This window comes from Impatiens glandulifera, chromosome 6, assembly GCF_907164915.1.
Source record: "Impatiens glandulifera chromosome 6, dImpGla2.1, whole genome shotgun sequence".
NCBI classification, from domain to species: Eukaryota; Viridiplantae; Streptophyta; class Magnoliopsida; order Ericales; family Balsaminaceae; genus Impatiens; species Impatiens glandulifera.
In genome coordinates this window covers 7,596,119-7,612,135 of record NC_061867.1, presented here as the reverse complement: position 1 = coordinate 7,612,135, position 16,017 = coordinate 7,596,119, and the positions used below count along the sequence as shown (strand labels likewise).

Here is a 16,017-nt window from a genome sequence, read left to right as displayed (position 1 = left end):
TGGTAAAATCCGTACTAGTTCTATTTGCACTCTTATACCGGTGCAAATTTGGTCCCTAAAATTCATTGTAATTTGATGTGCAAAATCAGCTACATATTAATAACATGGCTGTGTAGGTCTCTAAAGAAATGTTGTAACATAGTTACAAATGTTAACAATATTGTAATAATTACAGTTATTTGGTTGTTAGAAGTTAGTTGTATTTGTTTTATAATTTTTATTGTTAAATAAATTATAATTTCTTATTTAGTTAGACACTATGAAAGTAAAAAAAAAATTAATAAAAGATGAAGTTAATATATGATTGTGAAATATTTTATTTGTGAGAATAAGTTATTTGAGACAATGACACAAGTTTAGTGGACAAATTAAGCTAAATATAAATGTAATATTATTGAAAAAATAAATGTCTTACTAATGGGCATTATATATCTAATTAAATTTGAAATGGTCAACAAAAGGTGCTCCTAAACATTTAATATGAAAAAGAAAAAGGTGAAATAAGTATTTTACCAGTTTACAATATAGTGTATATATACTTTTTAAGTTAATTTAAACATTTTCTATATGTGAAGATCATTTAATATCCAAAAGAATTGGAATATAAAAATTTAGTAGTTATTTAAAGTAGTCAATTATTTTATTTTTTGACATAGATTTTTTTTTATTTAAATGAATAATGAAATTGTGATTTGATTATTTCTCTTCATTATAATAAAATTGAGACTTTGATTTTTGCATTATAAGTTGTTGAGATTTGGTATGAGATAAAATTATATGTCAATATAAATTTATACTTACATCTTCATTTTCAGAAGTGGGTTATGTGTTGGGGTTTCGTGTTAGTTCTCTTTAATTAAAAAAAACTAATATTAAAATAATTTTATTATCTTAAGATTAAGATTGTCAATATTCATTTTTAGAAATTTAAAAAAAAAAGTGTGTATTATTGTATAGTCCACAAAAGAAAATTAAATTGTGTATTATTGTATGGTCCACACGGAAAGAAAATTAAATTGTAATTAATACTATCAACAATATATCAAACACAATCCCAAATAAAATAATAAAATACACAATATATTATTATTATTATTTTTTTTTTTTGTTGAAGATTGAAGATGAAGTAAAAAAGTGTTGAAAAGGAGGATAAGGAAGAATGGATATGAGGTAATAATGGAATAAAATTTAATAAAGGTGGAGTTAGTTACAATTTTATATATAGTTTAAGGGCATAAGTTGTAAAATTATCCGACATGACAATTAATAATTTTACTGCTTACAAAAGGAATTCTTGATTGTCAACCATTCATTTTCAGATATTTGAAAAGAAAATGTGGTTTATATTGTATCATGGTCCACACGGAAAGGAAAGTGTGTTCCATTTTGTATTTCAATGATTGTTCTTCAGTAGACACAAGATAACATTTTGTATTTGTGAGAAGTGTATTCATCAGATTTCATTTGAGAGAGAAACCACCATGTCTGAAGCAGCTCTAATCAGTGGATTGCTTTCAAACTTGGCACCTCTGATTCAGGATGAATTCTCGTTGTTTTGGAGTTTTAAGAAGGAGGTTCAAAAGCTATCCAGCACTCTATCTTCGATTAATGCCGTACTCAAAGATGCTGAGCGAAAGACCGTGCGGGAAAAGGACGAACAAACGGAAGATTGGTTGCGGAAACTGAAAGATGTGGCGTACGAGGTTCGAGACATCATGGATGAGTGCACCTTTGAAGATCTTCGTCTTCAAGTCAACAGGCGTAATGCCTCCTCCTCTTCAACCCTGATCCAGGTAACCAACTCAATAACCCATCCTTTTAGAAGTACTAGGACACGTCTAAAAGTTGGTCACAAAATTAAGGATGTTCAAAAGAAGCTTGACCAAATTTCTTCAGAACGTCAAAAGTTACATTTGCTTGAATCTGTTCCTGACTCAAAAATAGACAAGCTTACTAGTAGTTCGCGTGAAACCATCTCTCTTTCTAGTTGTAATCAAGTTTATGGGAGAGATAAGGAAAAGAAACAGATTATTGATATTCTGGTCAATACATCTAGTGCCAAAAAATTATCTGTTCTGCCAATTGTTGGAATTGGGGGTCTTGGTAAAACAACACTGGCCCAAACTGTCTTCAACGACGAGGAGATTACTAAGCATTTTGAAACCAAAATCTGGGTTTGTGTTTCTGATGAATTTGATATTCAATTGGTGATGAAATCCATCTTAGAAGAAAAGGCGGAAGCACGCTCGGAAGAATTGCAAAAAAATGTTAGAGAAAAATTAAGCGGGAAAAGATATTTGATTGTATTGGATGATGTTTGGAATGAAAAATTTGATGAATGGGATCAGTTGAGATCTATCTTGGACTGTGGATCAAATGGTGCGTTTGTCCTTACCACGACACGGAAAAGAAATGTGGCAACAATTATGGAAACGATTCAACATATTCAGATACCATTGCTCTCTGACGAGGATTGTTGGCTACTCTTTGAAGAGCGTGCATTTATGTGTGGGACACCAAAAACTCCAAACTTTGTTGATATTGGAAAAGAAATAGCTAAAAAATGTAAAGGTGTTCCCTTAGTTGCCAAGACATTTGGAGGACAATTGGGCTTTAAAAGTGAGATAAATGAATGGGGTAAAATAAGAGATAATGAGATATGGGAGACTCAAAATGAAGAATCTGATCTCTTGCCTATTCTAAGGTTGAGTTACTATGAACTCCCTTATCATTTGAGAAGATGCTTTGTGTTTTGTGCTATATTTCTCAAGGATGCTTTAATTGAAAAGGAGAGATTAATCCAATTGTGGAATGCTCATGGTTTAATTCCTACAGTTAAAAACCAAGAAGTGGAAGATATTGGGAATACAATTTGGAAAGAGTTGTGTTGGAGATCCTTTTTTCAAGACGAGAAATCATATAATTATGGAATTTATGAAACATGTAAGATGCACGATCTTATGCACGATCTTGCCCAATCTGTTATGAAAGATGAATGTTATAGGTTGGATGCTAACAACTCAAATGATGGTTTAAAACGAGAAATCCGTCATGTAACGGCAATGTTTGATGAATTTGTCAAAATATCAGCTCATTCTCTTAAGAAAATTGGAGGGTTGCAAACGCTAATATTCAAGGACAGAGTTGATGATAAAAATGTCAAAAAGCAGATTTCTTTGAGTGTCTTGAAGAAGGAACTTCCGACTTTACGCGTCCTTGAACTGTGGTGGTACTATGCGCAATATCAAGATTTGCATTACCTGGGATGTCTAAAACATCTGAGATATTTAGACATTTCCGGTAATAAAGAGATAACAACATTACCGGATAGTATTTGTGATCTCTTAAACTTACAAACTTTGAAACTCAATGGGTGTTCTAATCTTGAAAGTTTGCCCAGAAATACGAAAGACCTTATTAGTCTGCGACATCTTTATTTGGAGGAGTGTGATGGATTAAAATATATGCCTAGAGGGATGGGGCAATTGAAACATCTGAAGACGGTAAGCTTGTTTGTGATAGGCATGAAGGAAAAAAACTGTCAACTAGATGAATTAAAAGAATTGGATATCTGCGGATCATTGACAATTAAGAATCTTGGGAGAGTTAGTGATGCAACTATTGCAAGAGGGGTAAGTATGGCTGAAAAGACGAGTATCAATGAGTTGAATTTGGAATGGAGATCTAATGATGAAGTTGATGATAATGAGAGCAAGAGTACTAGAGATGAGAAAATTGGTGAAGCTCTAGAGGTTTCAACGATGCTGAAAACATTGATGATGAATGGTTACAAAGGTGCGAATCTCCCAAAATTGGTGTCTCCTACTATTCCTAGTGCCGGAGTATTTCCTAATCTATCCAAACTGATGATATCTGATTGCCCAAAGCTAGGGGCTTTGCCACCGCATCTCAAATCACTCGAATGTGTAAGCGTTGAAGGTGAATGTTCGGATGAGTTGTTATATAGCATCTCAAATCTTAGTGCTCTCACTCGTCTATTTCTTATTGGATTGGGTGAAAGAAGTGTTTTATTTGGAGCTGGTTATATGGCATTAATGTTTGATGATAATAATGAAGCACAATTAGGAGGAGGAGGACGAGTACGCTCAACTTTCCAATCTCTTCAATCTCTGACTATTGAGTGCTTCTTCAAGTTAAGGCGTTTGTTTGATGAGGGAATGATATCAAAGATTAGTGGCTGCCAGAACAAACACTTCATCAACTCTCTCACGCAATTGTGGATTATTAATTGTCCGGAGTTGATGATATCAGTTGAGGAATTTGTTGGAAACCTCAATATTAATAATAATTCACTACAGAGACTGAGGATTCAAGGTTGTCCTAAGTTGGTGTCTTCAGAAGAAGCGGACGATGTTATCGCACTCCTGCGTTCCCTTCGAACCAGACTTGATCCTGATAACTTCGATGTAGATATTCTATTGGAATTGGAAGAGGAATAGAAGAGTGAATTAGAAGGAGGTACGTATAAAAATAATAATTATATTAATCTATTATTTATTACTTAAATTCGAATCCGTGATAGTTTTCTAATTGAATTCGATTTGACCGTGATATTGCTTTTCGCAGTCAGTGGGATATTCTGCAGCTCCTCCAATACGGACTCATTACTGTTACTGCAATGTATGTTTTCTTCTCCTCTTTCTCTGTTTATGCTTTAGTTTCTTCATTATAATAAGATCAATTATAAGTCAATTTTTAGGGTCATTCATCCAAATTTCCCAATCTTAAGTTACTTATTTCACTCAAATCATTTTTGTAATTAATAGTTTTTGAATTGAATGTATTTAGGGATATATTTGATTATAATGTAGGATCCATATGAGTTTTTACTATGCGGGATTTGCCTTTTCTTTTGCTTAAATGACTTCATTTTTATTTTATGAATATATATACCACTTAAGTAAATTGATCATATATCCTGATTTCAAATTTTTATACATTGCAATCTAATTTTCGTTTGGTCAACAAGCCACTTGCAAATAGATCTTATTTTATTTTATTTTATTTTATTTTTGTCTCAACTGCAGCATCAAGACATGCTTACAAGTCACAAAGTGCGGCCATTTTGTATGGATTGATTTCAACTTTTATTCTCAGATTTCATTTTAAAGAGAAATCACCGTGGTTGATGCAGCTCTAATCAGTGGTTTGCTTTCAAATTTGGCATCTCTACAGCGATAAACTCCTAATTTATGTTTTGTAGTGGTCCTAATTTATATTATTATTCTTTTACTATTTTATTGTATTATTATATTTTCCCTCAAAAGACTCCGATCACCATTGTTTTCTTTTACTATTTTATTGTACTATTCTATTTTCCCTCAAAAGACTCCGATCACCATTGCTTTCTTTGTTATTTCGTTTAAATTCAAAAAATAACACTTATAGTTATTTCGTTGTTACAAGTCTATTGTATTCATTTAATTGTTGTGTAAATTATAATTATTTTGTTAGACACTATGAAATTAAAAATTAAAACAATTAATAAAAGATAAAGTTAAGATCTGATTGCGAAATATTTTCTTTGTGAAAATAAGTTATTTGAGACAATTATACAAGTGTAGTGAACAAATTGAACTAAACATAAATGTACACTGTGAAAATTAATGTATTGAAAAAATTTATGTCTTACTAATGGGCATGGTAAACCTAATTTCCTAATATAGAAAAAAAAAAGAAATTAAAAAATATTTGACCAGTTAACGAGTTAGCCGGGTAATTTTGACTTCTTACCTTAACAAATTAAACAAAAATAATGTATCGACCTATTCCATTTATTCTTGACCTTTAGACTCACCTTGACACATTAGTTACATTAATGGGTTACTCATTTCATTCAAATTATTTTTGTAATTAATAATTTTTGAATTGCATGTATTTAGGGATATATTTGATTAGATATATTTGATTATAATCTAGGACCTAAATGAGTTGTTACTATGCGGGATTTGATTTTCTTCGTTAGGTGAACAAGCGAGAAATTTGATAAAATGACCCTAATAATGCCCTTATTTTGGGAAATGACCAGCGTCCAATAAACATTGCAAAATAACCCTTTGGACAAAAATACCCATCGTATCACGAAACGCTACGTCGCGTGACTCAATGTGATGGCCTATGAAAAGTCAAGAATACACTTAATATTTATTATAATTTCTCATTTTTTTCATTTCTTTTTTCCCGTTCTCTCTATTCTCGTTCTCCTCCTTCTCTCTAAACTCAAACCTTAAATGGAGAATGGTGAATACGGAAGGCGACCAACCATTTTTCACGGTCGCAGCAGCATGGAAGTCAAAGAGGCAGCACAGTCGCGTCATTGTCGTGGCAGCGTGGAAAGAGAAGATGCGGCACAGTCGCAACACGGTTGGTCACGTCTCGCGATGACACGATTGCATCTCACGACGGCACGCTCATTCATAGGATTGCCTTTCTCTTCATTTTTTTTAATAATAATCTCTTAGTGTTTCGGTTGCGACTAAATTGTTGAAGTCTGGTTGAAAAAATTAAATCAAAATCAATATCGATTTGTAGTAACCAATATTCACTCCACTTAAACTCGGCTATGGGAAGCCTGTTGGCTCAAGAAAACGATAGTAAACTCGAAGTCGTTGTCTACTATCTTAATAAGAGAATGACGGGATGCAAATCGAACTATTCTCTACCTGAAAATGTATGTTGGGCACTTACATGGGTCACTAAAAGACTCAGGCACTATATTCAAGCCCATTCGATCAAGTTGGTATCCCAATTAGATCTCATACATTATCTATTCCAGCGAACGTTTTTGTCACCTAAACCCACTAAATGGATGATGATGATTTCTAAATACGACATAACATATACCGCTCAGAAATCCGTCAAAAGAAGTGTTGTTGCAGACTTCCTAGCCGATCAATCCATCATAATAATGTATCATTATTAACCACGACATTAGGATAACGTCGTGGTTAATAATTGTCGCTCTCTGGTTTTTATGGTTCACTTATTAACGTCGACCTTCCCTAACGCCGACATTAATAATTGTCACTCTCTAGTTTTTGGTTATTTTTTGAATTTCACAAAACCTGTTTCAAATATTTTTACGCAAAGAAAAGACAATTCATAAATCAAATTTAATTCCAAATTCGACAAAAATCTGAAATCGTAATACAAAAATCTCAAATCAAATCGTATGTTAATCACTAATTGGGGGGAGGAGGGGGAATCCTAGACATGAGCGCTTCTAAAGCCTCTTGTTGTGCGCACACATGCGCCTCTAAAGCCTCTTGTTGTGCGCACACTTGTGCCTGAATATTGTTCATCCTCTGCTCATGTGCGTCAATTTGTGCTTCCTAATTTGCGCGCAACATCTCCACCTCTTCTCGTAGGATTTTGTTCTCCTCCATCAGCGTTTGTTGTGACACATGTGAGTTGACATTAGAAGAAGAACTTCCCCTTTGATTGGGTCTGGAGTGAGTGTGATGTATTCCCGATCCCATCCCGATCACCCTCACGTGTCCTTGTCGTCCCAAAGCAGACTCAAACACCTCGAGCAACGACATATTTTATTTTATTTTTGTCTCAACTGCAGCATCAGCACATGATTACAAGTCACAAAGTGCGGCCATTTAGTATGGATTGATTTCAACTTTTATTCTCAGATTTCATTTGAGAGAGAAATCACCATGGTTGATGCAACTCTAATCACTGGTTTGCTTTCAAACTTGGCATCTCTGCAGTGATAAATTCCTAATTATTTTTCTTTAATGATGAGTTATTCCATTACATAGGAAAATAATATGAGATTCTTAATAATATACTCCTTTTATTCTTTTAATTTATTTTTTTGCTAATACACTTTGGTTTTGTTGTTTATTTTGGCTAAAACGAATATTTGTTTTTCTTTTTAATTTAAAAAAATGGGTGATGCAGATGAAAAGGAGTTCAACTTTGAAAAGGATGATGAAGGAAACTAGTGGTGTTAATGTAAATATAAGTGGGAACACAAAATACTAGCTAGAAAATGTAAATGTTCTTTTAGTTTTGAAACCATAATGATGCAAATGAATGATCAATAAGTGGGAGATATCTCGTATGAAAAAAATAAAAGATAATAAATTCCTAAGGTTAAGTTATTATGATCTCTCATATGAAATTTTGTTTATAATTTTATATTTCTTAAGGATTCATTTTTTAAAGAAACAAATAAAACAATTTCATTCACCTGTTGTGAAAAACAAGACATGATGAGAGAATATTTCACAATAATAATATAAATGAAAAAGAAATTTGATACGTTACCTATAGTTTGATAGTTTGATTTCTACCAACCAAATACTAAAAGATAGAAGAGGTTAGAAACAAAACTTGAATTAAAGATATTTTTAAGATCACAAGGAGACAACTAGTCTCCTTGGACGACGAGATTTGCTTCTCAAATATTTTGAAAAGTGTTCATTTTGTTTCAAAAAGATTCCTGTATTGTTCCATTTATAAATATTTTGAAAAGTTTTCATTTTGTTTCAAAAAGATTCCTGTATTGTTCCATTTATATCACCCATTCAAAAGTATAGAGGGATGACCATCCACTTCAAGATAAATTGAGGAAAAAGTACAATTAAGTATATTTTATAATACAAGCCCCTAAACTTTGTTTTTATAGTCAGTCTAGTCTTTAAAATTTATTGAGAATTAAAAAACTTTAATTTAGACTAATATCTGTCTCTAACAAACACCTTATATGTACATTGCAATTTAATTTTTTTTATAAAGATTATTCTTCATATCTTGGTCCACACAACACATGTTGTTGTATTGAATTAAGAGAAAATATAAATAAGTATTTTCTATTATACAAGTTCCTAAATTTTGATCTTGTATGTAGACCCTTAAAGTTTTATTGCCAGTTAGAAAAGTTTTATTTAGACTAATATTTCAAACGCTTTATACATTGAAATTTAATTTTTCTACGTCTATTATTTATCCACACGCGATATTCGTTGTATTGAATGGAGGGAAAACTACATATAGATAAAAAAAAAATTATTATACAAGTTTTTAAACTTTATTTTTATAATTTAGACCATTAAAGTTTTATTGTGAATATAAACCTTTAGTTTAAACTAATATTTGTTCTCATAAAGAGTAAAGAGTAAGAGAGTTAGAGTCGAAAGATGATGAGAGAAGACTATTGGTACAAAGGAAAAAAATAATGCCCAGAAATTAATGGGTTTGAAATAATTTTACACCTTGACCATTTTTATATAAAAAATATTTTAAATAAAGATTGTAAAATCCATACTAGTTTTATTTGCAATCCTTTATACCGGTTGCAAAATGACTTAATCATACTAGTTGTAAATTTAGTCCCTAAAATTCATTGTAATTTGATGCGCAAAATCAGCTACATATTAGTGACATGGCTGTGTAAGTTGATCAAGAAATGTTGTAACATATTTACAAATGTTAACTATAGTGTAACAATTATAGTTATTTGGTAGTTAGTTGGTTGTTAGAAGTTAGCTATATTTATTTTATTGTTATGTAAGTTATAATTTCTTATTTAGTTAGACACCATGAAAGTAAAAAAGGAAACAATCAATAAAAGATGAAGTTTATATATGATTGTGAAATATTTTATTTGTGAAAATAAGTTATTTTAGACAATGACACATGTTTATTGGACAAATTAAGCTGAAGATAAATGTAATAATAAATGTCTTATAGACATGGTATACCTAATTAAATTTGAGAGAGTCAATAAAGAGAATGCTCTTAAATATCTAATATGAAAAAGAAAAAGGTAAAATAAGTAGTTGACCTGTTAACAAATTATAATAGATCCAGGAAGCACGGATACGGATGCGTGAGTGCGGGTGCGCAATGCGAGGATACGCCGATTCGGCAAAATTTAAAAAACAAGGATTCGGGTGCGGGGATACGTCATATAAAATATAATTATATAATTATATAAATTATAAGTACACAAAGTTACAATCTGACTTCTATATTGCCAACAGTCTTAATCATCTTGTAAAAACATTGCTTCAAACTCCGGCTCATCTAGTGAAAGGCTAGATATTTCAAGTTCTTTGGCACCATCAAGCGGATCAAATCGGTCACCTCCTACATCCTACAACCTTGATTGTCCTTATTTGTAATGTTCATTCGTTCTTGAAAGAAGCCTAAGATTGTTGTGCACAAAAACTAAATCTTCCGCTCGTTTTGGTAGTATCTTATTCCTTCGAATTGAGTGAATAAAGGAATATGTGCTCCAATTTCGCTCACAACAAGAAGAAGAACAAGGTTGGCTTAATAGTTTCAAAGCTATTTTTTGGAGATTTGTTGCTGAAGCTCCACGAACAATCCACCACATTCGTGGTTCCATAATGCCTCTTTCTTCCACGGAATCGGGACAACCAAAAATATCCATTTGCCCCGAAAAGCGAGCAAATTCAATATTTACCGCTGTTCTTGCTTCACTTGATGGAAAGTATCGTTTGAGGAACTTATTTCTTTCTTCCGATAGCTTAATATCAAGATGAGGAGGAATACGATTCGGAGCGGCACTAAGCCATGTGTCACTATAATACCTAAACAAAAACAAATAAATAAATTAAATTAAAGCTCAAAGATGACAAAAATGATCTTAAGAAGTATGGTATTATATTATAAAATAAAAGTTCACCTCGGATTTAGTGAATGAGCCAAGCAATGAAGCGGTGAAGAGCTTTTAGTCCATCTATCTGTTAGTATTGCATAGACTACATCATAAAATTCAGAACCCTCCGTGAGCTCTTTCTCTTCATGCCTATATATGATATTTTTTACCTTCTCTATCACATCGTCCCACATATCATATATCAAATGAAGTTAAGGTCTATCGGTATCCGCAAAACGAAGCATATCAAAAATAGGAGCAGTGAATTCTATAATATAATCAAGTTTATCCCACCATAAATCATCAAGCACCGTGCTCCTAATAGTTTGAGCTTTCGAGGGATCACATTCTCGGTAAGTACTCCACTCATTACAAAGAACCATTGATTCAATTGCTCGTTTCACTAATTTAAATCTTTTGAGCATGACAAGTATCGAAGCAAATCTCGTTTGAGCAATAGAAATAAGTTTTAAAGGAGCAAATTGATTAAACATTGTTAAAACCATATTATGATTAAGAATATAATTCTTAATCATTAGTGCTTTGTCTCCAACCTCTGTAATCCAGTGACACTCAACATATACATCCTCATTAGACTCGATATTCTTAGCAGCACATATATTCTTCAAAGCCAAATTAAGTGTGTGCACAACACATGGAGTCCAAAATATGTGAGAATACAAAACATATACAACTCATTTAAATCATTGTCATAAATAAGCAATCAACATCTTTATTTGACAAATTGTTGAATCATCGCCACAACGAGAATTTCATTGTATTGTTTATAAAACATCCCATTTGAAAAATATTACTCCTATGATAACTAAAATAAGCTAAAAAAAGGATGACGTCACAAGCAATACAAATGATATAAATATTAGTGAAAAATCTTGATATCTTCCATCTCCAATATATTGTCTCTTTATTAATCATACAATGCATGAAATATTTGTTTTCAAATAAAACATTATCGTTGAGTATGAACATTAGATTCAATTGGTACCTGATTATGGCAACATAGTCAACCAAACAAATTAATGAGGAACCAATAGATAGTGAAACATAGTCATATAAAACACTTAAGGAATTGAACATCCTAAAGTCAAATAACAGAGATTGCTTCAATGTATATACATCATATAATAAACAAACAAATTAATCAATACATCATTATCAATAACATAACCTAGCGAATTGATTCAATATTAATATAGGTGTGCATATGATTATGTACAAATCACAACATTTTAAGCATATTGAAAGCCTAATATTGAATAACCTGAAAATAACATAGAGCTATAATATGCATAAATTTGATATTACTTTGCAACGATGATGAAAATAAGTTAATTATATTTTCATTTTAATTTGTAAAAGTATTTGTTGTGTTAATTACTGACTTCCATCTTCTTCTAATCTGCTAGCTATACTGAAATCAATAAAAATACAGATGATACATGTCAGATCTTACTTAACTTGTGCTAACTAATAAAATGGAGAAGAGAACTATATCAGAGGAGAATGAAACTATATCGAGGAAAAATCAGAGAATGCTGAAATATTGTAAGAGTAAATAATTTTATAAAATGTTTCTATCGGTCACTACGATCTATATTATCCAAATCTTTTGATAAATTTTTTGACGATAATATTTTGTAATACATATACTTATGGTTTTTATAGTTATAAATTTATTATCTTCAACTTTCAACTGGGATTGTAATATCTATGTTTCTGACATAATTTTCGATGGTATTTAATATTTTAACATACAAGTTCTTCAAATTTTTATACTTCTAAAATTATTATACTAAACTTTGATTGAAATATCTACCTAAATTAAGGCTGATTTCCTAGGAAATGATATCATGTGAAAAGAATTTTATGAAAGATGCTAAGAAATTTGGGATGATTCAAAATACTACTGATGACTTTTTGCTATAGATAAAATTATATGTAATATTTTATTTTGTCAGATTTTGCGAGAACCTTTTATTCATGGTAAAATTCGTGGTTAAATCCGTCCAAAATTATTAATTTAGCGAATACTAATCATGTATTGATTATTTAGGACAATGTTTCATTTATTTATTAATATTTGTGACGGATCATATTTTGAGTGGAAAATACTGTCGCAAAATCCGTCGCACATCACCGACAATCCATAATGGTCGGTAAATTTGTGTCGCTAATGAAGTGTTATTTATTTAAATATTCAGTCTAGTCCTTAAAAATTTATTGAGAATTAAAATCTTTAATTTAGACTAATACTTTTGTCTCTAAAAAACACCTTAACCTTATATGTAAATATACTTAATTGTTCTCCATATCTTGGTCCACACAATGATGTTGTTGCATTGAATTGAGAGAAAATATAAATAAGTATTTTCTATTATAAAAGTTCCTAAATTTTGTTAGTGTATGTATGAATTAGAAAAGTTTGATTTAGACTAATATTTTAAAAGGTAAAATAAGTATTTGACACGTTTACAATAGATTTAGTGTTATATTTTTTAAGTTAATTAAACATTTCTTATATATGAAGATGATTTAATATCCAACAGAATTGGAATATTAAAAATTTAGTAGTTAATTATTTTATTGTTTTGACATAGACTTTTTTTATTTAATGAATAATGATACTGTGACTTGGTTATTTCTCTTCATTATAATGAAATTGAGAGTTTGTTTTTGCCGTTAAGATTTGGTATGAAATAAATTATAATCAATATTAACTTATACTTAATTCTTCATGAGAAAAGATTATAACTTGAATATTAATTAATTTTAAAGTAACTTTATTTTCTTAAGATTGTTAATCATTCATTTTCTGAAATTTCAAAAGAAAAGTGTGTATTATTTGTATGTATGGTCCACACGGAAAGGAAATTGTGGTCCAATTTTGTATGTGATTAATGTCAATTTATGTTTTGTAGGGGTCCTAATTTATATTAGATGCCACTTTTTCTTTTTAATTAGATAATCATTACATATAAGTTGAAATGTCAAAAGTTGTATATGAAAATAAGACATCAAATATAAAATAATAAGTAGCTAGGTTTTTGGTGGAGCATTTTCATCATCATTCTGCCCATTCCATTACCTCAAAAGACACCGATCACCATTATTATTCTTTTACTATTTTATTGTATTATTATATTTTCCCTCAAAAGACTCCGATCACCATTGCTTTCTTTGTTATTTCGTTTAAATTCAAAAAATAACACTTATAGTTATTTCGTTGTTACAAGTCAATTGTATTCATTTAATTGTTGTGTAAATTATAATTATTTCGTTAGACACTATGAAATTAAAAAATGAAACAATTAATAAAAGATAAAGTTAAGATCTGATTGCGAAATATTTTCTTTGTGAAAATAAGTTATTTGAGACAATTATACAAGTTTAGTGAACAAATTGAACTAAACATAAATGTACACTGTGAAAATTAATGTATTGAAAAAATTTATGTCTTACTAATGGGCATGGTAAACCTAATTTCCTAATATAGAAAAAAAAAGAATTAAAAAATATTTGACCAGTTAACGAGTTAGCCGGGTAATTTTGACTTCTTACCTTAACAAATTAAACAAAAATAATGTATCGACCTATTCCATTTATTCTTGACCTTTATACTCACCTTGACACATTAGTTACATTAATGGGTTACTCATTTCATTCAAATTATTTTTGTAATTAATAATTTTTGAAGTGCATGTATTTAGGGATATATTTGATTATAATCTAGGACCTAAATGAGTTGTTACTATGCGGGATTTGAATTTCTTCGTTAGGTGAACAAGCGAGAAATTTGATAAAATGACCCTAATAATGCCCTTATTTTGGGAAATGACTAGCGTCCAATAAACATGGCAAAATAACCCTTTGGACAAAAATACGTCGCGTGACGCAATGTTATGGCCTATGAAAAGTCAAGAATACACTTAATATTTATTATAATTTCCCATTTTTTTCATTTCTTTCTTCCCCGTTCTTCTCCTCATTCTCTTTAAACTCAAACCCTAAATGGAGAACAGTGAAGACGGAAGGCGACCAACCATTTTTCACGGTTGCAGCAGCATGGAAGTCAAAGAGGCAGTATAGTCGCGTCATTGTCGTGGCAGCGTGGAAAGAGAAGATGTGGCACAGTCGCGGCACGGTCGCAACACGATTTAAAGAACTTGCGTCTGAAAAGAATAAAAAAGTTGACACACGTAAATAAGTAATCATTGATATCGGCAAAAAAATAACATTAAAATTTTAAATAAGCAATCATACTTGACACACATAAATAAAATCTGTCTAAATATTTGAATAATGAGAATTTATCTTTGTGACAATTTTCCATCCATGTCTAGATGCCATATCTGTAACATAAAAAACCTGGTGTGCTTGATTTTCCATTACAAACGGATCATAACTTTGAGTTCTCAATATCCTATTCACATTAACACTTACAAACCCATATTTATATATACTTTTTTACCACGGTCTTTGGATTGTACATAAAACCATCTATACTTGAATAGAATCACTCGGGTACCACCAAAATACTAAACTTCTATGATATCTGTGAGTATTCCATAGTAATTTATCGTTTCGGCCCCATTGTTGCCAACTACAAAGACACCACTATTTTGCGTGTTTAACCCTTCGTCATGCTACTCATTGTTGAACTTATACCCGTTTATTTTATAGGATTTATATTTTTTAACATAAATTATCGGGTCACTTCCAAGAATATTCAGACTTAAAGTTCGATCTGATTCATCATTCAATTGCTCCACTTTAGTTTTGAAAAAACTTATGTAAAGTTTATCGCGTTCAAGACTAGAAAGATTGAGTCGCCCTGTATCGGTCAGTTCTTGCGTGTATTCGTTGCATATAATGAAATTTAATTGTAATTTATTAATTATAAAATTCACACTTAGTCATTAATCATCTTATAGCTCTTACTTGTAATATTGTTCGATTTCGATACAATTTCTTAAAATGTATACGTGAGCACGTTCTTGATCACCCGTTTCGTATGTGTAAAGTGTCGCAATCGATAAATCGGTCGTTGCCAAAAATATAGAAAGTGTTGAAGTTAGTTGTATCGATGTCTCTATTGACTCTTGATCTTCTAAATATTGAGCACATAAACTCATATTCTCGTGCAAAAGGTAACTCTCACTAATTGACCCTTTAGGAAAGTTTTTTTTCCGAAGGTACTTTTTCAAGGTACCTACGTATTGTTCAATTGGATACATCCATCGATACTGTACATGACCCCCTAACAAAGCCTCAAAGGCCAAGTGTACAAGAAAATGTATCATTATATCAAAGAATGAAGGTGGAAATATTTTTTTCTA

At 31.0% G+C, this 16,017-nt stretch overlaps 2 protein-coding genes across 2 annotated transcripts; one reads left to right on the top strand and one right to left on the bottom strand.

The window, feature by feature from the left end:
- Positions 1 to 1,412: 1,412 nt before the first annotated feature.
- On the top strand, positions 1,413 to 5,412 carry LOC124941273 (putative disease resistance protein RGA1). The gene is made up of 3 exons (XM_047481574.1): positions 1,413 to 4,479; positions 4,588 to 4,641; positions 5,049 to 5,412. Exon 1 carries the CDS (start codon positions 1,482 to 1,484, stop codon positions 4,458 to 4,460), a length of 2,979 nt encoding a protein of 992 aa, XP_047337530.1. The 5' UTR covers positions 1,413 to 1,481; the 3' UTR covers positions 4,461 to 4,479; positions 4,588 to 4,641; positions 5,049 to 5,412.
- A 4,738-nt stretch (positions 5,413 to 10,150) lies between these two features.
- On the bottom strand, positions 10,151 to 10,854 carry LOC124943061. The gene is made up of 2 exons (XM_047483626.1): positions 10,688 to 10,854; positions 10,151 to 10,592 (listed from the first exon to the last, which is right to left on the bottom strand). The coding sequence occupies exons 1-2, from the start codon at positions 10,852 to 10,854 to the stop codon at positions 10,151 to 10,153; spliced, it is 609 nt and encodes a 202-aa protein (XP_047339582.1).
- Between the last annotated feature and the right edge of the window lie 5,163 nt (positions 10,855 to 16,017).

Coding starts and splice junctions, on each gene's coding strand:
- LOC124941273 (XM_047481574.1), top strand. CDS start 1,482: ATGTCTGAAGCAGCTCTAATCAGTGGATTGCTTTCAAACTTGGCACCT.
- LOC124943061 (XM_047483626.1), bottom strand. CDS start 10,854: ATGTGGGACGATGTGATAGAGAAGGTAAAAAATATCATATATAGGCAT. Junction 10,593..10,687: donor GCTCATTCACTAAATCCGAG/GTGAACTTTTAT, acceptor GTTTTTGTTTAG/GTATTATAGTGACACATGGC.